Source organism: Lytechinus pictus, chromosome 6 (genome assembly GCF_037042905.1).
Source record: "Lytechinus pictus isolate F3 Inbred chromosome 6, Lp3.0, whole genome shotgun sequence".
Lineage (NCBI taxonomy): Eukaryota > Metazoa > Echinodermata > Echinoidea > Temnopleuroida > Toxopneustidae > Lytechinus > Lytechinus pictus.
This window is the reverse complement of record NC_087250.1, coordinates 13460836-13488811: the sequence shown is the minus strand read 5'-3', so window position 1 is coordinate 13488811 and position 27976 is coordinate 13460836. Positions and strand designations below refer to the sequence as shown.

The 27976-nt window shown below is 35.8% G+C and overlaps 1 protein-coding gene across 1 annotated transcript; it reads right to left on the bottom strand.

Moving 5' to 3' along the window:
• Positions 1–953: 953 nt before the first annotated feature.
• Positions 954–27976, bottom strand: LOC129263789 (glucoside xylosyltransferase 1-like). The gene is made up of 9 exons (XM_064100952.1): positions 27417–27976; positions 26657–26994; positions 19594–19700; positions 18525–18666; positions 15945–16079; positions 13348–13499; positions 8984–9174; positions 8017–8189; positions 954–6253 (listed from the first exon to the last, which is right to left on the bottom strand). Exons 1-9 carry the CDS (start codon positions 27865–27867, stop codon positions 6086–6088), a joined length of 1857 nt encoding a protein of 618 aa, XP_063957022.1. The 5' UTR covers positions 27868–27976; the 3' UTR covers positions 954–6085.

The following is a 27976-nucleotide window of genomic DNA, read 5'->3' as shown; positions in this document are numbered from 1 at the left end:
AACATGCATAACAGATGTTGACATTGTTGGCCGTCCATAGTTGTGATTGATCGGATCAATCGCAACTCTTGGTATGACGGGCCCCTGATCAATGTCAACTATATAGGAATCTATCGATGTCATGATTATTTCTACAAAAAATTTGCATGATGTCAGTTTGTAAACAGAGAAGAGTCACAGTGAATTTTCAAGAAAACAATGAATGCATGAATAAACATCATAGCTAGAAAATATTTTGAACATACATGCATTTTAGATGTTGACGTTGCTGGGCCCCATCTTTCAAAGAGTCGCGATTGATTGGATCAATCGCAACTATGGAAAGCCAGCAAAGTCAACATATAAAATGCATGTTTATTTAAAAGAAATTCGAGATATGAATGTATATCCATAAATTCATTGATTTCTTGACAATTTGGTGTGATCTCCTTTGTTTACAAATGACATTTTGCAAATTTCCTGTAGAAAAAATTATGACACTGATGGATTTCCATAGAGTTACGATTGATTGGATCAATTGTAACTCTTTGTAAGACAGAGCCCTGATCATTCGCAACCAAATTTCATTGGTATTGATTTAGCTCCAAACAAAGGGTCACCAGTCATTTGTAAAGTTGATCGCAACTTACAAACAGCTTTATGAAATGCCCAACAGCCCCCTTAGGCCCGTATTCTGGGGCCCTGTTTCATAAAGGACTTGCAACTGTTGTAACTTTGCCATTATGGCAACTACCATGGTAACAAGGCTCAGCAGCCAATCATAATCAAGGTTACCATGGTAGTTGACGTAAAGGCACAGTTACAACAGTTGCAAGTCCTTTATGAAACGGGCCCCTAAGGTCAGGTTTAACTTAGACCACGGTCTAACTTTGTGCTTCAATTATAGGGAGCCAAAAAATCAAAAATTCTGTTTATACTGTATATTTCTTATATCTACTCTTTTGTTTCTTTTTGCTTTCATTATAAAGAAAAATACTTCAGTTATCATTCCAAGACAATTATGAACAATCTGGGTGTCATATGAGTTTACAACTTGTATGTGTACTGTGTACAGGGATTTTTGTTCCAATTGGCTCTCCATAGTTAAACCACAGCTGAAAACCACGGTTTAATTTAAAACTCGAGTTTAGAATACGGGCCATACAAACAACTTAAACAATGACCAGTTTTATACCCAGACATGTGATCAATCACAAATGTCATACATCTCTCATATGGCTGTTAATAGTGGGTATCCAATGCACAACTGGTATTTATCTGTAAGTTATGTGTTCAAATCTTGTGTAACTTGCTGTACCATTTAAGGGATATGTATACAACCAGAGCATAAGGTCATGCATATCACAATTCTTACAAGTTCATCATATATCATTTTTCAATCAAACTTGCATATTCTTACTTTATAAGTACATGTAGATGTCCTACCTTATAATATTTTCATTGGTAAATAATGTATCATTAGGTATTTGGGGTGATTATAAGCTTTAAAAAAGGTATTCTACAGCAAAATGGAATAATGGATACAGATTAAAAAAAACATAAAGCACACATATATCGTTTCAGCAAGAAGATAATACCAAAGCCGTTCTGACGCTCAAGAAAATGATCACCTCTTAAATTTGGCAAAAGTGCCACTGACACCGTAGGCGTTACATTTCCTAAGAATTCACGTATATTTTTTCTGTTAATTCAATGACTACTTTACTATAACATTGTATTTATTAAAATAAAATATTGCATTGAATTTTCTCAAAAATTGCATTCTTCATGATTATACAGGGGCGGTATTCTGAAAGCTCAATTAGCGGTCAATTAGCACTCAATTAGCATTTTGGTATTCTGAAAAGTCACTTAAGGACGTTCCACAGTTATGTTTGTGCGCATTATGATCTGCGCATACTTTACACTCTGCGCGCTGACGTCACAATGGATGAACAGGTGATTAATTAGCTCTGGGTATGAGCTGATTTTTCTCAACATCTGCACTCTAACTGCAGATCCGATGCATTATCTTATGAAGCTAAAAAAATGGAATTATTCCATGGACCATTTAAAAAAAAACATCTCTACAATTTCAAAATACTTTACTCTGCAGTGCTGCCAAGAATCACGAATAAGTCCCCGAGTTTGAATAAATGGTAGAGTGGTTTTGATTTTTTCTTCACATAGATACAAAGCATTCGGCACATTTTTTGTGTTTTAAAAAGCACATTTGCTCCAAAAAAAATGCTGATAGTTTAAAAACAAGCACATGAACCCCCATTTTTTAATGTTTATACCTCTTAGGTATACCTTCCTCTACAACTTTGCAAATTTTGGTGAAAATGACATGGATTTTGAATAAAGTGCAGCATTTATTGTACTTTTGTAGTATGTTATTGAAATTTCACATTTTTTTAGATTGGGTTCTTGTTATCTTTTACGCCATTTTAAGAACTGACAGTGCTGTTAGACTTAAAACTGCTAACAAATAGCACTATAAATAGATTCTCCATTCTAACGATACAATTATTAACTCTCTTGCGAAATTTGATGACTTTTTCATGTATTTTGACTGAGTAATAGAGGTTTAAACTCATTGTAGTAATCTTGCGAGGTCTAAAAATGCCAAATTCTTTTGAATGCGCAATTCTTAACAACATCAATTTGGGTGAACTTTGAAGCTCTATAGCAAAAAATCGAGCACATGGACCTATGTTAATTTTGGCATATTTCGAATATTAAGGTTCTAAAGTATCTATGTGCAAAGTTTGGTGAAAATGACATGGATTTCACTTTAACTGTGGAACGTCCTTAAGCGCCCCTTTCCTTATTTGGCAGGGTTGCGTTGCGCGCACTTGCAACAGTACGCGTTATGACCGCGCGAAGACTTAATTGAGTAGTTACGAGACTTTTGGTATTCTGAAAAGTCTCTTAGCGCTCAATTAGCGGACTTTCCAGTGGGGAAAGATAATGGTGATAAGAGGTCCATTAAGTCTCATTTTCTCTTGCTAAATGTGGCTTTCATTTCGTATAAATATCATCAAATCGGTTTAATACTGCGACCAAATTTAGGAGGAAGCAAGAGAATAAAGGAGAAAGGTATAAAAAGGGAATAAAGGGAAAGAAGGTGGTATGGGTGTCCAAACTTGGCGGACTTTGAAACAATATGTTTCAGGCTTAAATTTGTTCAAAAAATATTCACAATTTATACAAGTAAAATAAGGAATGGGGGCTATATTTGGTAATAAAGAAATTAGAAAAGAAGGAAAAAGAAAACAGAAATTGTGTACTTATAGGGGAAATATGACTATTATTTTTCTATATTTTCTTTTATTATAAGCATCATAAAGTATTTTTGCACATTATTTTGACAATAATGAGATTGCCAAGTAACAATAGATGCAGCAATGTTCAGGGGGGAATCAAACCTTGTTTCCGACAATGAAAAAATAAGCATTGACCCCTTTGGTACAAAAGAAAAAAAATAGTGAGGGATGCCATCGTTTTCCCCACCTATAAAATCTTAAATATCATAACATTTGTACATCCAATTTCAATAAAATTTCGGCTTTTTTAACGATTATGCTAGTTTGATTTTTAAAATCATTTTATTCAAATCAGCATTTTGTTGAAGAAGATTTCTCATAAAAATGAAAAGTATGTTATTTTTAAAATAAGTAGGAATTAAGTTAAAGAAGAACCCCCCCCCCCATCATGACCCCGAGACAGAGGCAAATAAAATATTGTAAAAAAAACAAAACAAAGAAAGCTACAATAGGTGGATGTGAAATCAGAACGCGTTCGAAAAAAAAGAGAAAATCACAAAGGTACAATAAATGAGAGAAAGGGAAAAGACAACAGTTAGCTTCAACAACATAATGACCCTCCTGTTAATCTCCGATGCAAATGCTTTTAGCATTATTTTTCAGCAAAAATTTTTTGTATCAATATCGTGGTGCAGTCCACCTGCAGCAGCCGGGCGCTGCGCTGCAAGCCAGCAAAGTGAAGAGACACTACGCGCTGGGAGAAAATTTTACGTTGTAAGAGCGCATTTGATTGGCTAATTTGGCTCAGTAGGGGCGTGGCCTAAAGGGAGTTAATTGAGCGCTAATAGAGTTTTCAGAATACGAATTTGGAGGTACATTAGCGCTCCATTAAATGGGTAACTTATGAGGAAACTTAAGTGGAAACTTACGAGACTTTTCAGAATACCCCCCCCAGATGTATAAGCTTATTTTTGTTATTTTGGGGGGATAATAACTTAATTTGGGAAACTTTTTATAATCAGTTTATAACACAGATGCAAATCTATAGGTTTAAGGATCTGGGCCCCGTCTTACAAAGAGTTACGATTGATCTGATCAATCGTAACTCTATGGAAATCCATTTGTCATAATTTTCTACGAAAAATTTGCACAATGTCCTTTGTATACAAAGAGAAGCGCAGTAAATTTTCAATAAAACAATGAATGCATGAATATACATCATAGCTAGAAAATATTTTTGAACATGCATACTAGATGATGACGTTGTAGGCCGTCCGTAATTGTGATTGATCGGATCAATCGTAACTCATTGTAAGACGGGGTTCAGAACCCTTTGGTCGTACAGTCATGTTGCATGCTACACAGACTTCTGGTGCCTTTTAGGCCCAGTTTCGATTGAGATGACTTTTCAAAATTCTACAGACTTATCCATTGAGTTGCATATCTTCCCATAACGGAAACATGTATTGCATCGTAAAAGGAGCTCCTCAACAATCATGTTTCATCGATTTCAGCATAAAATTTGTGTTCATGAATATTTACATAGCCCATGTTTCAATGCTTTCACCAAACAACTCGTGTTCATGAATATTCATGCAAATTTCAACACAAATATCAACAAATATACAGACAGACCATGTTTCATTTAACTTTACCTTACTACTTGTATTAATGAATATTCATGCAGTCCATGTCTCATTGCTATTCAGCACAAAATTTGTGTTCATGAATATTCAAACAATCATGTACATGTAGGCTGTTTCATTGATGTTAACCATACAATTTGTGTTCATGAATATTCATGAAAACCATATTTCATGGATATCCCCTTACAATTTGTGTTCATGAATATTAATGAAGACCATATACTTCATTGATTTCACAAAGTTTTATGAATATGCCTGCAGCATGTGCTTCAATGATTTCACCACACAATTTGTGTTCATTAATATTCATGCAATTTCAACAATCTGTGTTCATGAATATTCATGTAGACCATGTTTCATGGATATCCCCTTACAATTTGTGTTTACAAATATCAATGAAGACCATATGCTTCATTGGTTTCACAATGTGTTTATGAATATTCATGCAGTCCGTGTTTCATTGATTTCACCACATAATTTGTGTTCATGAATATTCATGCAATTTCAACAATCTTTGTTCATGAATATTTATGCAATTTCAACAATCTTTGTTCATGAATATTCATGCAGACCATGTTTCATTGATTTCACCAGACAATTTGTGTTCATTAATATTCATGCAGATTACAATTATCGTCCTAATCCGAAATCATAACATCACTTCACTTTCAATAATCTCGGCCTCTCTGTTTTACGTTGAACAATGCTTTAACTTCTCTCGCAAAGACATTCGCCTCATATTGTTGCACAGGACCATCGCTCTTCCTGCACTGTTCATGTTGGGTTTGTTATCCAGATGGTTTCTACTGTACATACATGCTAGATGCGGATGGGGGGATGGGTGCTCCACATAAAATTGTGACCAAAAATAAGAGAAAAGAGAAGATCCCCAAAGACCTTCAATTGGAAGTGATGACCCTTTTTTACGCTTATCAAATTTTGGGGGCAATATGCATCCCCTTCAGAAAATCCGGGATCTCCACCTAAAAACCTCAGGTCAAAGGCCACTTTGTCCATGAGGTGACTTCCTGCACTCACTGGTGACTCACATGTTCAAATATTAGGCTCATTAATACAGAAGTTTAGATTGGAACAACCCAATCCGATCGCCTACTCACCGTAGAAGTGACTGTTATAAAGACTACCAACACAACACTGCAGTCTTTCACCTGCATGCATCTATAGGCTTTATCAAACAGGTGTTTTGATAGGAATAACCTTGTTTACATATTTTTTTAGCGTTGAAGTGACTGGTAATAAGACTGCTTGTGCACAATAGTTTTTAGACAGGCTGGGCTGGTTCAGCTGCTGAGTGAGAGGCTGGATTAAACCCATTTCCAGGTCAGCTCCAAAGGTATACTGAGGAATAAAACAAAGTTTCATAATAAATAGACAGAAATGATAATAATCAGAGTTCATGCTATGCTGGGCAGAGCCACCCAGCAAGGCAAATTACCATCCAGCTCTTGGGTTAAAATTGGATGCGCCGCCCGGCAAAAATTTTCTGAAAAATAGGACTAAAATTTGTTGAATACTTAGTCAGCGGTCATCAGAACCGTCGTATATATGTGATATATTTCAGAGAAAAATCGACTTCAAAGATTACTGTAATTTTCATACTGTTTCCCTGCCTTACAACATATTCATTGCGAGAAAAATACATGAGTGGAAAGACCCCCAAAAAATTGCTTGACATTGGTATCTTTATTTTTACACAAAACAAAGAATCAGAGAAAATATCGCTTAACAGGTACATGCTTGTAATTTTGGTTTGAGCTGTTTAGATTTCCCCTGTACAAATATGCCATAGGCCATACAACAACCCTGACCGCGATTTATTAAATGTGCATGGTCAGTCGGTGACACGACATCTGCTCCTGCGACAATTGCTCCGGTCTTAACATCTCAGAAGGCATAGGATTAGAGTTAGGATTGTGATAGAGTTTTTGGTTCAGAATATTGTAATGATTACGATTAGGGTTTATTTAGTTTTGGCGGTTAGGTTTTATGTTTTGCTTAATGTGTAGATTTTCCATCGGAGTAATTGTCGCCGAAGCAAATGTCATGAAACCTGGTCAGTCAAAACGTATCGCTTTGTCACTTGCAAAGTCAATGAAGTGCCGATACTACGGTTTGACTGACCGCGCATTTGCATATTAAATGCGCGCAGCTGTCGTTTGCTTTGCTACAGTACATGCGCATTTTATCAACAATTTGCATGGCATCGCAGTGAAAATCCCCACAAATCTCAGAAATAAATTCCTGCCTAGAAATTTAGATATGAATAGAATAGGACTTGTACTTTCTTATTTCACTGAATAGCCACACTTCACAGGTTCGCCTCTACACAACATACCCAATATTAACTTTGTCCTAGCTACACCAATGATTATAATATAGATATGATTAAACTTGCTTAGGTACAGCTAAATCCTACTATAAGCTGAAATTAATTGATTTTAGCATAATTATGCTTCAAAAAGGTTCTGCTATAAATTTGGCAAAAAATAACAAAGAAATACATAAGAAATTCATAAAACAATAAAATACATATTAAATCCCATATTATTATCATGCCAATTTTGATTGATTGATTGATTTTATTTCATATCTGCATTCAAGATAAATATGCAACATAACATCTACAAAGGTGATACATTTAAGCTTTACAAAACAATTCAACAATAGTCATAATAAAGCAATGAAAAATAAATAACAAGAAGCATTATTCAATTGAAAGAAAGAAAATATCAGTTTAAACGAATGCAGGAGACTGCCATCATGAGCGGTGTTCACGGCGTTTGCGTGAGTGGCAGCTGAGATTACAAGGGGAGGGGGAGTTGATTCAACCATGAAAATTGGCATGATAATAGTGTAGGTTGTAATCTGTATTTTATTATTTTATGAATTTCTTATATACTTCTTAGATTGATTGATTGCATTTATTCTTTTTCATACCAAAATTTAACAAAAGTTAAATTTTTGTCTTTTGACCTTTTGTTTTTCTTCCCCAAAATTATAGCAGTACCTTTTTGAAGCATAATTATGCTAAAATAAATTAATTTCAGCTGATGAAAGTAAAAATAATCATATTATGAATAGGGTGAGAGAACTCAACTTACATCTCTAAAAGACTCATAGATAGCTCTGAATGCGAGCTGCTTTTCGTTATGATAGACGCCTCGATTGCCGTGTATAACGGCTATCCCGTGCTCGTCTGTCCGACGGCAGTTGTTAGAGTACATACAGTGGTCCGGTCGATAGTTCCATTCACATGTGTACGGGAACAGCCCCTCTGTAGAAAGGTCAAAGGTCAGAGGTTGTGGGTTACCATTACATGTTCGTTGGTCGGCATATATATATGATTGACCAGCAACACAAACTAACAGGGTCAACCTACAAACAGTGGTTTGACCGATTGCTAATTATTATTAACAGTAAAAATATTGTACTTCATCCTGACTAGGCAGGAAATACATGAAGTATTAATCCGTCCTTGAGAGACAGTATTTTCTGTTTCAAAAAATGGTCTTTTCCGTTTCTGAAAATCTGTACTTGTGTTTCAACTTGATCTAAAAATGGAAATTAAGTTTTTGTCAATGTACACAGCAAAAACCTGAATTCCATTTTGCAAAGGTGAATTCCATGAATTTTTGCATGAAAAGTATAAGAACCAAACAGAATTTCCATTTTATTTACCATTAAAACGAAAAATCACTATCCCTACGCCTTCTACTCATTTGATTGTCCATGGAACAAAATGTTTATTAGATATTGGTCTACCCGTGTCATTTTCAGTTTATATTAGGAAAGTTTTATAGAATGATTTTACTATGCCCCCCCTAGCATTGAATATATATTTACTATATCCTGACTAGACATGATATAGTTTAAATATCGCCCTCTTACTCACGTGGATAGTCATGGAAGACAATGTTGATAAGATCTTGGTCTCCCCACGTGATTTTCAGTTTATATCAGGGACGTTTTTTAGAATGATTTTACAATGTCCCCCCCCCTAGCATTGAATATATATTTACTATATCCCGACTAGACATGGAATAGTTTGAATATCGCCCTTTTACTCACGTGGATAGTCATGGAAGACAATGTTGATAAGATCTTGGTCTCCCCACGTGATTTTGAGTTTATATTCATGATAGATAGGAACAATCTTCTTAGTCCAACCAAATTGTCTCATTCTGGTTAGGTTCATCAGCATCACACCAGAATTCATTCCCGTTTCTCCGTAGTACGGATGCCTTGCAAAACGGTTGTACCTGTGAAAGATTCAAAACAGCGATAGTGACCATTTGTTTGGAAGGACTACCAGTCTATGAAGAACGAATATTTACAACTGCTACTACTACCATACAATTTCTACTACTTCTACTACTACTACGACTACTAAACTACTACCTCTTCTATACATGTAACTGTCATACTATAACTATGATTCCTACTAATACTGCTACTACTACTACTGCTACTGCTACTACTACTGCTACTAATTCTACTACTACTAAGGCTAAGACTACTACTACTATACTTCTGCTACTACTACTACTACTACTACCTACTGCTACTATGACCTACTGCTACTGCATACTACTATTACTCCAACTACTACAGCTACCACTGTATTAGCAGTATTAAACCACTACCTTAATACTTTAATATACAACCAGTAACATACTACTACAACTACTACCACTAATCATACTATTACCGACTACTAGTACTACTAAAAATACCACTTATATGTACTACTACTACTACTACTACTACTGCTGCTATCACTATCATAATATTACTATGACTTCAATTTTACTGTGACTACAAATACCACTTACTGCTACCCCTTCAACTACTACTACTACTACTACTACTTTTACTACTATTAATACTTATTCCACCACTACAACTGTGACTTACTGCTGCTACTATTACCACTACTACTTCGACTACTACTACTACTACTACTACTACTACTACTACTACTACTACTACTACTACTACTACTAAGTATACTAATATAGCTATCATATTATCACTATGACTATGAGTAAATACCATTTACAGCTAATATTACTACTCTTTACTGCACTATAACCAAGGCTCGACATTAGCGGTGGCCCGGTGGCCCTGGCCACCAGAAATTCACCTCGGGCAACCATTATTGAAAAAATATTAAGTTTTGGTGGCCCGAATCGGGCAACCAATAATTTTCAGAATAGCGCAATTTTTCTCCCCATTTTGCACGCATTTATCAACTTTCTACAGTTCAAATTGCAAGCCAGTTCGTCATGCGCCCTTTTTGTTGATCTACACACAAACACACACACAAAGTTGGCCTACCGCTATATAGCATTAAGTAGCTTTTATCCGGCCGGCGCGGCCGGCTGGCGTGAGCTTTGCATGCTTGAGGCAGCTGTGCGTTAGCAGCCTATTCAGACTCGGAGAGCTGCAATACGAAATGTTGCTGCTAAGAAATCTTCCACAGAACTGTGAAAATCCAAGTCAAAGTCACATTTTACACCAATGAAATGCCCTTCTACAGACCTTTTTGCTAAAATCTGGTGTATCCTGATTATTTGCAAGCATTAAAAAGAGGAATCATAAACTCTCTTTTGACTCAAAAAGACCGATTTCCAAATGAAAATAATACACATAAAAACACATAGGTGAGTACATCACAGTCCCATATGTGCATTTGTATGTATGTTGTTACTTGGTTTCTTTCGTAGCTGTGTCTTTTCCGGTCTTTTCTAGCCAAAAATAAACAGACAGTTACTTTCTTTCTTGTTTATAAATGACTTCTTAAACAACTCTTGAGAAAGTAAATACTTTGGGAAGGCATTTCATTAATATGAAATGTGAATTTTTCCAACATTTTGGCAAATTTAGGGAAGGAATTTTCTCACACTTTTTTTGCCGTCTTATTATTTTCTTTCATTTTTTTGACAGTGGTTAAACCATTTATACCCGTTTATTCATTTTTAATGTTTTTCTTTATATTTTTCGGGCCACCAAACTTTAATATCGGGCCACCAAAAAAAATTATTTGAAGGTTTTGGTGGCCCGAACGGGCCACCACCAAAAAAAGTTAATGTGGAGCCTTGCTATAACTATCATATTATCATTATGACTTCCAAACAAAACAACAAAAAAGAAAAAATTATTTTCGTGTATTCCATAAGGTTCTCAAAATATCCCTTTTCAGGTGTGATTGTCAAAACGAAATAGCTAGCACTGCACGTTCGCATTTTGTTTGGTGAGTTAAGAGTATATCTCAATATTCTATAACAAACTACTTAAAATCCCCATTTCATGACATTTTATCAAAAAATTTGGCTCAGGAGTTACACTCTCAATTATTGTTAAAAATATACTAACTCATGCATCCTATTCATATTATTAAAAAAGTGCTTAAAATGTCCAGTTTTCGGGCCATGTTATGAAGAAATTTTGCACTCTCATTATCCTTATTAGATTAATAAATAAGCTAATAACATTTTCATGAATTCCTAATAATCAAATTATTCCTTTTTCATAATGGAGTATCAACAAGTTTCATCTCACGCTTAGGAAGAGAAATAGGAAGATAGCCATCATTTTCATATGATTACAAAATGTCCTTAGAATGTCCCGTACCTAGATCAAATAATGATTTAAAAAAACATCAGCTCTTTATTAAGTGCTATCCATATCCATCTCACAATTTTCCTACACAGTGCTTGAAATTGGGCTTAAATTTACCCTTTTCAGATCGGAATATCAAATATTTTCTAGGTCTATATCTGAAACACACGCACTTATGATAATTCACAGCTTATAAAGACCCTGACCGGGGTAAAAACAACCACACATCAACAGAAAGGTAATGATTCATAGAATAGAAATATACCAAAAATATTACATATATCTCCTTCCATTAGTTAAAGAATTAAATAGAAATCAAAGAAATCGCTCCTCCTGAACTTGTTTCGATTGAGCACCCCCACGTTGCATTAAAATTATGACGTCATGTTGTGTATGGAGGGTCGTGATTCCATAGGTTTGTGTACAAAAAAACTGGGTGATTTTTCTGATTTCCAGATTATGAATTCAATATTTTTTTCATTTTCAGATGAAAATGGCAGTCCCAATTATTCAGAGTTCAAATGGAGGGAAACTTACAACTATTCACTACTTTTTTGTGATTTTTTTGTTTGGCTCGTATTGGGCCTAAATTGCTATGTCAGGAAAAGTTGTTACACATAATCTGAATGCAGATAGAATTGAAATCTGCGCCATATAAGCAGGAAATAAAATATGGCAAAAGCTAGTCCAAAACTGTACATTTCATCGATTCAGACGTACAGGAAAAAATATATGTGATATCACTCTGTGATAGAAGTGAAGAAAATGAAATGCGTAATCTGGAAAGCAAAAAAATCACCCAGTTTTTCTGTGTACAAACTATGGAATCACGACACTTCTCACACAACGTGACGTCACGGTCTCGAGGCCAGTGAAAAGCACAATAAAGCCTGTTTTCTAAGCCTGATAATTGGAGCTGTTCTTAAGCAAAATACTCAGCTGTTAAGCGGTGAAAATGCATAAAGCTTACATTGCTGTATTTAGTAGTCTATAAACTTTCGATTGGTATTTGATTTGTCATTTTCATTTTTGGGTCCTGTCTGGGTCTTTGAATTATTATCCAGATTCAGATGAGAAGATCAAAAATTGTATGCTTGCGTTTTGCGCCCACATTATCAACGTAATAAATCCAAATTACTCATCCTTTTCATGATTTACAAAACATGAATAGAAAGTCCAATTTTTGCCCTCGCATCAATACCTATTCTATTCATGATACAAAAAGTGCTTAGAATGACCATTCTTAATGGTTATGTAAAAAATTTTCAGCTTGTGATTCGCGCTCGCATATGATTGTTGAAATATGTATCGTCTCCATGGCTAACTGCAAACAGTCCTCAACAGGTCGCTTTTCGATCAGACCAAAACGTGTATTAACAATTTCTGCTTGCGCTTCGCGCTTGCAGTAATCATTAAGTTGCATACACATCTGGTTCAGGATCACAAACATCGCCCAAAATGTTCAAATTTTAGGACAAAAACACAAAATTTCGAAAAAAATTTAGCTCGTGCTTCGAGCTTGCACTATTTAAATAAGGCTTATGAGATTATTATATATTTGTTGTTTTATCGAAATAAAGCTAAGAAGTGACTATTCAGAATACCCATTCAAAGAAACAAACAAAAATCAACTTCCAGCGGCCGATCAGGGAAAATATTGATGGGTGAAATTTTTTTCGGGCCCCCCTATTTGAGAAAGTTCGATCTGCCCCTGCACCACTTACTACTACGACAATGGCTACTGCTGCTATTACTACTACTACCACCACAACTACTACTGCTATGAACAGCAATTTTCTATTACTACATACCATCCAATATTCTTGACCTCGTGCTCCGGGGTCATGGCTGCCATCTGTGTAGAATTGAATTGCTTGAAGAAACTATAAATCTCCTCTATCGGACGAATAAACAGGATATCTGTATCCACGTAGAGCAAGGAATCGACATGGGGTAGGAGATCCTATAGATGATACAAAGGTCAAGGTACATGTAGTCCCGGGGGGGGGGGGCAGTCAAATATATTGCTGTCCACACGCGTGACCAAGGAATTTCCAAACACCCCCTAAACGAGTTTTTCTCTGTGTGCAAAATAATCCCCTAAACAAGTTTTTTGCGGGCTTTATTTACAGATTTTGGCCCCTAAACAAGTTGTCGCCAAAATATGACCTCTGGGAAAAGGCTTGGGAAAAAAAACATACCCTAAAAACATGTTTGGCTAGTCTTAAAGAAAAAAGCTTTGGGGAAAAAACATACCCTAAATACGTTTGACCCCGCGATTGACTACTGACCAGTTTTTCAAAGCCACCCGTTTTCTTAAAAATCAGTGTTTTTGAAACCCTTAATGAGTCCACACGCGGACCGCGTCCAAAACTGAAAAAAAAAAACCCGCCCCTTTATACGCGTTTTTTTTGGTCACGCTTGTGTACAGCAATATATTTGACTGGCCCCCCTGGGCATGTAGTATAGTAGTGCTGGGTGGATATTTCAACATTATGAAAACATCACCACTTTCAAATAATCAAACGGTGCTATTACAGTCCTAATTTTTAAAAATCTTCTGACCACCTGTGATTTTTTTTTTATCTCCTTGAATAAAGTGTAGTTATCATAAATCGATATGTATAAAAAAAAAAACATAAATACAAAAGAAAAAGACGTCGTTTGTGGATTTGTTTAATGTTATTGGAAATTAAATAAAAATTGTAAAGGCCACTGCACACCTTATGACTGGTCTACGATCCAATTTTGGAAGAAATCATATTTCGCTCATTTTCTGAAAAAGTGAGTGAAAAGTATCATTTTATTTGAGGTTCAAATTAACTGAAAAATACCAACAATTTTAGATAATTGCAAACCTTTATTTCAGAGTAAAGCCCAAGTTAGTTGCAAATCGTAGCCAGTCGTACGATTGCTATGACATCAATACGACTAGATATTAAAATCACTTTTATCATAATAAGGATGAGAGCAAGTCACAAATTTTATCATAGGTGTTCGAACAATGATTTACAACAACACTAAATGGTAAGATATTCCAAGTCTCAAATTAGCATCAAATTCTACTGCGCTTTATTTAATAATTGAGTCGCAGATTAAGGTGTGCTGTGCTGTGGCTTTAAAGGTAAAAGAAAGTAGTTGCAGCAAACAATTATTTCATGATAAAGTCTTTAAAATCAAGGTTAAATGCCACCATAACAATTTTAGATGATTGCAAACCTTTATTTTGAGTAAGGCCCAAATTAGTTGCAAATCATAGCCAGTCGTACGATTGCTATGGCGTCATTACGACTAGCTATTAAATTAACTTTTATAGGAGCAGTCTCAGATTTGAACAAAGATATTCGTACAATGATTTGCAACATTACATGTACATGGTAAGATATTCCAAGTTTCAATATTAGCATAAAATTTTACTACACTTTAATTCAAAAATGAGTCGCGGACCAAGGTGTGCTGTGGCCTTAAATGTAAAAGATAGTTGCAGCAAACAACTATTTCATGATAAAGTATTTAAAATCAAGGTTTGATGCCACCATATTACAGAGCTGCCAAGTTGTATTTTGCATTTTCAGTATTCTTATCTCCCAAAATCAGTATTTTGACAAAAAAATCAGTATTTTTACCGTGTGAGATAAATATTTTGTATTTTTCCCCAAAAAAGTGTACTTCATAATAAAATGCTTGGCGCACTTGCCCATCACGGCGCTCAAGCTGCATGCAAGCTAAAATGTGCACTGCTCTTGCAGATGAAAAAAAAAAAAACATTGAAACTTGTGTATATCTCACCCTGATTTTTACAAAATGATTGAAAAAAAAACAAGTTACCTGAAATTACATTGATCTAATAACCATATTTGTGTACGTTTCATGAAATAGAGACATATAGAGATGATTTTTCTCAATAAATTTCGATTTTGTAAAAAAAAAATAAAAAAAAATAATAATTTTTTTTTTTTTTTTTTAATACAAAAAACGTATTTTTTAAAGAAAAAACGTACTGCCGTATTTTGGTTGCAAAAACGTACTAAATACGGAAAAATCGTACTACTTGGCAGCTCTGATATTATCACATCAAGTTCTGGTACATGGAAATAAACTTGGCGTTGTGAAATCATGAAATATTTGCTGAAAACCAATAATTCTGATGATCACTAACTGTACACAAAAAGGCATATGTGGGACAGAGTATTAATACTGTTTGGAAAAATACCAGACATTTTATGGAATTCCGTGCTTATTTTGCCCATTTCTCAGCAATTACACATTTATCTTTTTCCAGAGCCATTTGGCACATATTTTTCAAATTTATACTATACAAACACTTTGATGGTCATTTTATTGGATTCTATTCAAACTCGTTTTGAGATCATTATCACGACTGGTATTTATCTTTAAGTGCACTTACGGGTAGAAAGAGTCGTTGGGTGGCGCACATCTTAAAGACCTTTTTCCATTTCTCGGGGTCTTCTCCGGGTGGAAATGATATCGGGCGGAGGTCAAATTGAATCTTGCGACGGTAAACAGCAGGCCATGCGTCCAACTAGAAGGTAATAAGAGTTGAATATTTATATTATATTGGATGGCTCAGAATGGAATACAAGAAATATTCCAAGAGTTCGGGAATATATTCCACGAATCGCAGATATAATTATTATCATCTATCCCACCCCCCCCCCCAAACAAAAAAAAAGGGAGAAATTTGATTTATTACGTCATATAACTTATCACTTTATGCCATTATCACTTCATAGGATCATTTCTGGTCGTAGACATGCGACTTGTAGTTCATTATGACGTCATGGAGCGTACAGATGTACGTAGTTGTGCTCTATGCTGCACATCGCATTGCTTTCATTGTTGCACGCGTTGTATATTTCATGCATTCGCACTGAACTGTTGAATAAGCTCTCATAGTTGAATAAGCTCTCATATTCAATAGCAAATTTTGTGCAGGAGCCTATAGAATATTAATCGGATTTCGGTCCTTTTTAGGGATACGCTCTGACATTGCACAGGCAATTGATGCAGACCAAAATATGTGTTTTTAATGCATCGCTAGAACACTCTAGTATATAGATGATAATGTAATTTATCACTCCCAAAGCCTAAAACTGGTTCTATGTAATCAACGGTTTCATGTATGTATGGATTGTCGGCTTTGGGAGGGAAGGCTTCCATGCATCTGCATCCAATCTGGACTAGGGGATGGAGTATAAGGGGGTGGGGCTTGGTTCACCCTCACATGAATATCCATGAAATAAAATCTAGTGTCTGTTTGCATGCTTGAGTAAAGGTTGCGTGGTTCCACCGTGTGTGGCAATTGTGTTCCATGCAGTGGATCTGTGTGTTAATAGTGCCATGCTGTGGCTGCTCAAGGAGGCACACAGGGTTAAATTGCATCATGTGACCAAACATATATCCCGTGACATCAATGACGTCACAGATCTTTGACACAGATCATGCAATCTCTTTGGCACACCGGTCAGCGAGTTGACTCTACAGGCACAGATCCGCGTTCCGCTGAGCGTGTGGTTTCGGGAAAAGTAGATCAGTCTGCGCAGCGCGTTATCTATATTTAAGTTCAGATTTAGAAAAGATGAACTACGTGTACAAGAGTAGATAGACTATTGTTCTACCTTATTAAATGTAGGATGTAAAACAAGTATACATGGCCTTTATTTCGAAAGTATAGAGGGAATTATTTATAATGGTTGTACTGGCCAAATTACTATTTTTCCCTCGGTGTGATCGGAAAAATAGTAATGCCAGTCCAACCTTAGAAAATGATTCCCACTATACTTACTCAAAGCCTGGTATATTTGTATAATATTCAAATGTATTCTTTCCTGTTTCTGATGTACTTATTTATTTGTGACTTGTGATATACTTTTCCCATGCACTTTTTCTGTTCAAGTTTTTAAAAGTCTTACGCCACTTTTCATGTTTTTGTTTTTTTTGCAAATTACATGACAATAAATGAATTGAATTGGTCTGTTAGAAGGATCAGATGACAGCAACACCAACCAGCTGGGTCAACTAAGCTAAATTTTCACTTTCAACATAGATATAAGCAAGATACAGGATGTTCGTTTGAGTTTAAAGCCCAGCGCACACTATGCGATGCGATCGTGCGCTGACCTTTTCTTAACCAGAATACATCTCATCTCTTCTTGATTTTCGCAAACCTGGTCGCTCTGGTCTTCGCTCTTCTAAGACTTCTACTCTCAATCTTTCTATTCCAAAAACCAGACGGTCATGGGGAGATCGCGCATTTGTATCAGCTGATCATCGTCTATGGAACAAGCTTCCAAGTAAACTAAAAGACTGTAGATCAGTAGAGCATTTCAAGGCCAGTTTGAAAACTTATCTAATGGCCAAATTATAAGTTGTACCAGTAGTGAGTGAAGTTTATTGTAAGCGCCTTGAGCACCCCTAATAGGGTGGATATGTTTTGCGCATTATAAATGTCTTATTATTATTATTGCACTAAGATCCGATTCCAACAAGTTGCCAATCCCATCTCAGTGCAATCAGATTGCAGGCCAGCGCACACATTGCAACAGCTATGCGGCGCGTTGCATCTCATGGCGCCTCTCCTTTTGCACGTATGTTGTCTATGCAGCAGAAGGGCAGCAGATTGGCCTTGACGTCATCGTCTAGGATAAATCCGAATCGCAGAATCGCAGAGAGATTTGACACGTCAAATGTCTGAGATTTGGTCTGTGATACTACAGTACTAAAACAAAGCGGGTCAGAGTTGCAGCGCCTTGTAGGTTGGTGGACACTCTTCGATTTTGATGCAATCGGAACTTGGTGGAATCGCGTCGCATAGTGCGCGCTGGGCTTAACAATCATGAGAACTGTGTGAAGAGTTTAGAACTGGGGGTTTTCACATTTTTCCTTTAATCTTCCTTCGCTCTTTTGAACATCTCGGCGATAAAATCTAACCAAGCCCCTGTGCATTTGGTTGTCCCTGGTAGCTTACCCTCTGCGCAATACCGGCCTGTAGATCGTCCTCAGCAAAGATATGAAAATGCAAGTTTTGTTGAGTGAGAATGGTAGCCGTCTTCAACATGACGACCGTCTCATCTGTCCTGTCCCCACAGCACACCACGGACAGATTGATCCTGAAAATAATGGATGGGAATAATAATAAACCATGGCGACGATGATAATAATAATAATAATAAAAAGAAAGAGAATATATAATAATAATAATAATATAGGTATATTTACCAAGGGAAGCCACTTCAGTTCTGAAAACTGTTCTCCCAGCGGGCCCTGCTATTATTATTACCCTGGCTTTAGCTGGGCTGCCTAGGTGCTCAAGCATTCAAGGAATTTCTTCCTACCTGGTACCCATTCACCTCACCTGGGTTGAGTGCAGCACAAAGTGGATAAATTTCTTGCTGAAGGAAATGACGCCATGGCTGGCATTCGAACCCACGGCCCTCTGTTTCAAAGTCAGAAGACTAATCCACCGGGCCACACCGCTCCACAGAATAATATTAACGATGATGATGATAATATTAACAATAATTATAATAATGGTATATTTACCCAGAGTAGCCACGTGAGGAACAGAAAAATTGGTCTCAGCTGGCCCTGCTGTTTCTATTAATCCTTTATGAAATTTGAAACTTGAAAAAGGCACGCAGATTGGCATGCATTCTAAACTTGTCTAAGATCACATTAAAGTATTATTTTTTTCTACTTAACTCATAGCGCATAGGGACGCATTTGGCAATGATATGCGCTATGTAAGCATGTTGGTATTATGATTATTAGCAGTAGTAGTACTCTCACTTCTCTTTTTGATTAACAAATTATGCAAACCCATTAATCATTAATGTCTTGTTGAAACAAAATATATAGAAAAAATAAATAAGGCTCTTTGTATTCTAAGTATTGTATCCCTTGGCTTCTATGAAAGCCAGTATAATGTCAGTCTCAAGCATGTTGAACGTCTATCATGAATGTTTTCACCAATTCTTTCCCCTCATGAACAAATGCACGCTAATTAATGCCCTTGAAAGTCTCGGAAAATATCCTACACAGAGTTGGGTCCTGGCTGCTTCCCAGAATCCACTGCCTGGTTGACTTCCTGTTTATGCTGTGATGCATGCTGGGATTGTTGTTTCATATTTTCCATCAATACCATCTAAAGAAGGGAGGGGGGCAAGAAGAGGGAATGAATAGAAAAGAGTGAGACCTTTGGAAGAAGTTAGCTTGTTTGAAAACTGAACAAAAATAAAATAAATGAAATTTGAGAACAATTCAACGATTGGACTAGATCAATGATGGAGCTTGCACACGAAACTATCGGTTAACACCAACTGAGGTTCGTAACACTAGAGCTTAAAGGACAAGTCCACCCCAACAAAAAGTTGATTTTAATAAATAGAGAAAAATCCAACAAGCACAACACTGAAAATTTCATCAAGATTGGATGTAAAATAAGAAAGTTATTGTCAAAATAAAATGCACTGAAGTTTTTTTTTCTCCCCTTACTAAAGTATTTACTGCTTTACCCAGAGCTTTTTGATTTCTCCTTAATTACCAGGCAAGTTTTCGAATGCATCAAATATCTGTTCTTTTATAAGAGCCCCGCCGTTAATAGGCAAGCATTTGTTACTGCTTTCGCATGAATTTCTTTTAATTCCATTCAATCGAATTTTTCCTTTTCTTCATTGCTATGTAGGGGGTAATTGAGTGTGAACAAACGAGAAGTGGTCATGTGGTTTTATGACGGGAACGTGATTTGTCGGATTTGTTATTGGTGGCGCAATTTTATGTGTGGTGGAAAGGAGAGAAAGCGAATGTAGGCAGAAGCAATTCTCGCCGGTTTTGGAGAAAGTCCTGTTTTGCCAACCGAAGGAAAAGGGGTCTGACTGCTTATGAGAGGGAAAGTGTTAGCGTATATTTTCCCCCATTATTTCTACCCAACCTTCTTGCTGTTTTGGAGCTCGATTGGGCAGATTGTCGGCGGTTGACGTAATCCTTTTAGGAGGCGGCAGGCAACAGGATCTCCAATAACCAGAAATAACTGTAGGTTTGTAGCCGAATGTATCTATGTTTTAAATCAACCCTGGAATATCATGACTTTGTATTATTTATTCCCTTTTGGACTGAAGGAATTCATGTGTATATTATTGTATTTTGAAAAGGACATACATGTACACTGTATTTTTCTTGCTTTACAGGATTTTAGGGAAATACGTTTAGACAAATTTAGAGGGATGGTTATTTACTTTTCGTAAATAAATCGGCCATTTTAGATTAAACTTTTAATAGCTGACAGTCTGTATTTTGGAACAAAGTATGTAATTTCATTTTCTTCACATTATTTTGTAAACCAATTAGATTGTTATCGAAATTGTGTAAGTCTGAAGATTAGTTATTTTCAAAACAGCTTTGATTATGAGCATGATATCAAAGCGACTTTTGGTGACATAGGATTTAAAGTTATATTTGGTCATTTTCAAACATAAGTGGACATGGGGATGAAAATTAAAACTTGCTAGAAATCAGTAGGCTTCAATGGTTCTTGAAACTAGACATCTCAAAGTATGTTTTTCCATTTCAGTTACATAAAATTATTCATTATGTCTTGAATTACAGTGAATTTAGTGTAAGGGAAATTTAATGTTACAAAATGCTGATTTTTGCATTAAAATTCACATATTGCCTATCACAATATAAAATTTGTATTAGAAGCATATTTGTTGGCAAGATACAAGCTCTGTATTGTATCTAACTCCTAAATAACAAAAAAAAAATTATCTGAAGTGTTTTCTGAAAAAAGTAGATCTTTAAAGTTTTCAAAACTGGTTGTCGTGTCCCTCACGTTTTAAAAACAAAAAGTTTTCTAGAGCTGTGTATTCTGAAAATTAATTTATCCCAGTACAGGAGCATATACAGTTTTCCCATACCTTATTGTATATAAAGTAACTTGGTCCAATGTGTAAAGGCTAAGCTAAAATTAACTGTTAAAGTCGTGTCGTGTCACTCACAATGTCGTGTCACTCACGAAATGTTGTGTCACTCACGGTCTCATATTGTGTATAAAAAAGGACATCAAATAATTTTTAAAGCATTTTACGAGATAAATTCAGGGATAGGGTCAATATGTTGTTCCTGACATCATTTAGGCCTATGTAAGGCTAATATTTTTTTCTGTTTTCCCAACTTCACCCCTATCAATGGAAATATTGAATTTGACGTTGAGTTCATCTTTTTTCTTTCCTCTCCATGGTTTCTTCAGTTTCAAAAGTCCTGACAACTTTCCATTTGTGTGAAGACTCAGATCCTTATTCATATTTTGATGATGTTCTGAGATAAAAGAATATAATAACATAATCGATCAACACAAAATTATGAATATATCAAGAGAAACACCACTATACATAGTAATGAACATATTTACAGTGCATAAAGATTTGGTGATGGTTCAAGTTAGTCAGGTATGACTTGAACATTCTCTGTCTCCATTTTTTAGGAATGTTATTTCTTTGTCTTACTAATTAAGAAAGGTTTAAAGCTAGCAAGGTCAGGGATCTTATTCTGAAATTTGCAGAAATAGATAAAATATTCTAATGGTAGAAAAGTGTATGAAGAGATCTCCGTTAACAACAAACATTCTTTCAAAATCAGATAAAACTCTTTCCCTTCTGATTAATTAAAATTAACCTTTTTTGCCACAAAGCATGTATTCGAGGACATGAAATAAACAATTTTTTCGCAAGAACATCTCAGGTGAGAATATACTGAGATTTAAAAGAGCATTTTGGATATTGCTTGAAGTAACTACATGCCTGGTTAAAAAATCATTCTTTGTTCAGCCACCATTCATACCACTAGTGATGAACTAGGATCTGCACAGCAAACTACCGTGAGCGGGCCAATGTGGGTTCAGAGCAGATTTGCATTACACACAACAAATTGATAGCGTAAATTATGTAGGTCCCAACAAGTCCCAACCAAGACCGAATTTGCATTTGAGCAACTTTGGTGAGTTACCGTGTTTTCATGTAGATCAATTTTTCTTGGGGGGTACCCTGGTTAGAACTGAGCTGGACCTCGTCGGCAAAAAGCTATGCCATATGGAGGTATAGGGGGAGTATTTGATGGTTGGGGATGCTGAATTGAATTTCAGTGTAACATCCAAGGGCTCATCAAAGGAAAGGTTAATGACTTGTAGTGGTAGGTAATACCAACAGACTGTGCTGTGGCTTTTTGCAAGAATCAGGTACTGACTATGGTCTTTTACCTCGTGGCTTTCCATGTATTACCCGTGGTTTGGTTTATTATCAAATATGATAATTAGCAATGGAAAGCAGCAAGATTCCTGCTGAAAATCATAGCTCTGAATTTTGGTACAGTGCCTTTGGAGGGGTCCACATACAAGCAGTGTTCAGGAGAAAACCAATGCTTGATGAGTTGAACTTGATCCCTATAAAAGTTTCTCAAGCATTTGCTAATAGTCCATCTGAAGTGTGCAGCCAAGTAACTGTGGTTTGGTACAGTGTACAAAAAAGACATTGAAGCTGCCAAGTCCTATTTGGACATTGATGCCTAAAATATTTAAGGAGGATAATATTGTAATCCAATATTTCAAGAAAAAGGAGTCATACATGACATCATTGGCTACCAGACCATGCCAGATGATGCGAGTGACTAAATTGCGAATACCTTTCTTACAAGGAAAAATTATTCCATCAGTTGTGGATGCTGAATTGTAAACCCGTAAACTTTCATATACAGATAGGGAGAAAGAGTAAAAGTTTTGAATGAAATCAGGCCACAAAAAGAATGTTTGAGTTGATGTCAATGCCAAGACCACATAACACCTCCTTCAAGTGCCTTCTCCTCCAAAGAGAGTGGTAGAAGCCCGAGTGTGACAATAATGTGGAATGGTATAGGGAATGTGAGTTGATGGGCAAATATGACCATAAACAAGAATAAATCATTAGGATGACACATTATCAACTTTGAAGAAGGCAGTTGTTATGTAATTAAGCTTGTTTTTTGGTTGATGGGATTTCACTCTTGTACATCATGCCAAAAATACTTTCGTTGTTGAGATAAATGTTGTATTTTTGCACTTGTTGTGTCACTCACGTTTTGGATGTTGTGTCACTCACGGTATATAGGAGGGCACCATTTTCCATAGAGAAGGTTTGATTGATTCTGACTATATGTGCTAGATAGGTACACTATTTACGTACATGTATGGGTACTCACAGTACTCCTGGACAGCCACTTGGGCACGAATCCAATCATAAGTGATAATGGTCAGAAACCCATGTCCAAAATTTGTCGTGTCACTCACGCATCATTTTTCAATCATATCTACTAAACAAATTGTAGAATTAAAATCAAACTGGTAGTGGCCCATGCCAGTCCTACATTGTATATAATATAGTTGTCATGATTGATTCATAACCTTTAAGTTTAAAGATATGAGCCCTTAACCCTCTCCGATTGTCGTGTCACACACATTTGAAAATGACCATTTGCTATTTTATTTGAACTGTATAAGGAAGGAATTATTCAAACTCATATAGTTGAATTTCATCATATGTGCTTGTATAAATACTATACGTGACCAGGCTTTAGAAATTGAAACAATTATATAACATGATTTGCGTAGGGAATTTTAATCATTGATACCCTTGCTTATTATTGCCCTGTAATTATTTTTACAGCCGTATATATGCATAGGCCGGCTTTCAAAGCCATCATCGAATTGATGAGACATTGGCCGTGATCGAAAGGCACTGGATAAAAGGGCTTGATCATCGGACACAAAGTCTACCTGCCGTCTACGAGGACCAGCTACGTCTTAGATTGACAAATCTTGTTCGCGGTTTTCAACAACATACATACATATGAACTGGTCCATTATCTTTTACTTTAATAAAGTTAAGTCTTAAGATCATACAGATCTTTTTTATGAATTTATTACTCTGCTGTGGAGTGAAGACCCTCAGAAGCACATAATCAATTAAGCGTTCTAATTATTTCATATTTACAGAATCATTTGTTTTCAACCTATATACTATTACATTTGTTTTATATTATGTGATTTATATTGATTTGAATTTACAAGTTTAGACGATTTGTCTTCTTGAAATAAAACTCGATCTAACTTGTAACTATTCAATTTCTGAAAGATTCTTTTTTATTTGTGTATAGCCTTATAAAATACTCTCATCTACATTATCTGTGACAGTTATGACATTTTAAAGTTTCACTTAATAAAAAAAAATAGTTATATGCACATCCTGGTCCTGCCAAGTGGAACAACGATTAATTCCTCGATGAACATGTGGATTTAGCATTGTTTATGATATAGTTCAGTCAAATTGGTCCTTATTGTCAAATCTGTAAAAATTATAATATTGTATAATTCAAACAATACAACAACAAAAAATAGTGAGTGAGGGACATCATCGTCTGTCTCATTTGCATGACACTGAGTTGTGCCTATCACTGTTTTATGAAAAATAAGCGAAACTTTAAAATGTCATAACTTTCTTATTTTACATCTGATTTTGATGAAATTTTCAGCGTTAATTATGCTATTTTGATTTTCTCTATTTATTCAAATCAACATTTTTCTGGGGTGGACTTGACCTTTAACAATGATCATGCAGCATGTTTCTATGATTTATTATTTGCATTGACCACAATGTACAATCAATCGTAAAAATCGCTAACCTTTATGTTACAGGACCCTGTTAATAAAAGTTTATCTTATTGTCTGCTTCATGGGGTCTTCATAATATAACTAGCACATCAATGATGTGGAGCTCATCCTCTCGCAACGAAATTTAAAACAACTTTAATTTTAGGACAGTTGACACTGTAGTGAATTAGATTGGTGACATTAATTGATATAGAATCGAAATTGGTGAAGAAATGACATACATGTATGATGTAGAAGCATTTTTTGTGATCTATGAATTAATTTTATATTTATGAAGAATAAATAATTTTCGAGTCAAAATTTCTAAACTCTGTGTAGAACCTTGGTAAACCTCATGTAGCTCTCAGATGGAACAAAAATAATCAAAATCAATCAACAAATAAATATTTGTTGTGAGTTTTGAAATTAGCATGTTTAATGAATTTTTTAATTCTCTGTTGAAATTTTGTATCACTACGTCGAGCTATCATATGACGCAAACAAAATTTAAATTGATCAACAAATGAAGACGAAAAAACATATTTTGTGATTTATGAATAAATTTTGCATAAATTAGCATAAATAATTTTCTAGACAAAAATTTTGTGGACAAGTTTGATGAACCTCATGCAGCTCTACCAGATGGAAGAAAAAAAATCAAAATCGGTCAACAAATAAAGATGAGGCATTTTCTGTGATTTATGAATTAATTTTGAATAAATTAGCATAAATAATTTTCTGCTGAAAATTTCAAAATTCTGTGTAGAAGTTTGGTGAACGTCATGAAGTTCTACCAGATGGAAGAAAAAAAAACAATTGAAGAAGAAGCATTTAATGTGAATTTTTAAAAATACGCATAAATTAGCATATTTAATGAATGTCAAAATTCCGTGTAGAAGTTTTGAATCCCCCACCTAACGCTATCATATAGAGCAAACAGAATTGAAATCAGACTTGAAATGACGAAGAAGCATTTTGAAATTCAGTCACTGTGATTTATGAATTTTGCATAAATTAGCATAAATAATTTTCTACTCCAAATTAAAAAATTCTGTGTAGAAGTTTGGTGAACCTCATGAAGCTCTACCAGATGGAAGAAAAAAAAATCAAAATCGGTCAACAAATAAAGAAGCATTTTATGTGAATTTTTTTTTAAATGCATAAATTAATTTGGCAAAAACTAGCATAAAAATTGTTCTAGTCAAAATTCTGTGTAGAAGTTTGGTGAACCTCATGAAGCTCTACCAGATGGAAGCAAAAAAAATCAAAAACGGTCAACGAATAAAGAAGAAGCATTTTTTGTGAATTTTGAAAAATGCACATAAATTAGCATATTTAATGAGTTTCAAAATTCTGTGTAGAAGTTTTGAATCCCCCATCTAGTGCTATCATATATATGGGATCACCCTTTAATTTGATTATTGTACCTGTTTTTGTTTTGCTGCCTCTAGTCGAGCTTGATTGATGTTCGCGGTTTCTTGGCCTGGGTGGGGATTATTGATGTCCTGGGGGTGGGGCTTGTCATTTATCCCAGGGGGTTGGGCTGGTTGGGCTTGTTTTTGTGCAGGGGGTTGGGCTGGTTGGGCTTGTTTTTGTGCAGGTGGTTGAGCTGGTTGGGCTTGTTGAGCAGGGGGTTGAGCTGCAGGGGGTTGAGGTGCTTGTTGGCGGTGGAGTTGGCCATTTCCTGGGGGCTGTGGCGGTTGCACAGGGGGTTGGGGGACTTTTTCTTTGACGGGAGCTCCATGGGGGAGGTTTTGCCTTTCACCTGTAGTAAATTAAAATAAATAAAAGAAAAAATATGAATACATGCAATTTTATGTCTTGGTTAGTTCATTCAATGTATTCCAAATTGGGTCTTGCCTTCTAGCATATAAACCTAGTGTGAAGGTCTGAAGGATATGGTACACAAACGTAAGAGATGGTTTTTAATAACTCCGCAGAATAGATGGTAATTTCTGCACTTGAGTCAATAAAATAAATATAGAAAATAAAATCTTTCAATGTTACTTTTGTGTCACATAATATTAGTCTCTACAATATATTAATCATCACCTGCCTTTTTCCCCCCTCTGACTTAATGAGGATGTATTTTCATTTTTCAACAATCTATGATTCATACTTGTCAATCACAACCCTCTATCAGCATACTCTCAGTCATATTAATGAAATCAAAGACCGTGAACATACCTAGTTCTGGCTTCGGTCCCTGTGGTTTCAAACTAATCGGGTCCGGGAAAACCTTTCTCACTTTCCTTGGTGCTGGCGGCGGGACTTTTTCCTCCATTTTGTCTTCTATCCTGTGTTTCTTTCCTTTTCCTTCATCGCTCATAACATTTTTCACGATTTCATCTTCAATAACTCGATGCTTCTTTGCGTCTTGTTTCTGCCGTACGTGGCCGGGCACGCGAACAAAGTCATCGCCAACAAGCGGTCCTTGAGCAGATAAGCGGCCGTTGTAATCTCCTTCCCCGCCACTCCCCCGGTAAAAATATCCACCAAGCGCTACCAAGCCCACGCTTAACGAGAGCATAACCAGCGTCTTGAATTTTAACCTCATTTTCCCCGAACGAGATGGTATAATTTCGCCAAGAATTACGTATGAAAATGGCGTAAATAGTGCTAGTTGCTGTACAAGCATTGGTGTTGTTGCCAGCTACTTCTCAGGCTGAAAAAATAAGTACAGGAAAATGTGAATAGATTCACGGGCCGGTGATCAATGTCAATTCAACTTGTTGGTCTGATTGTTT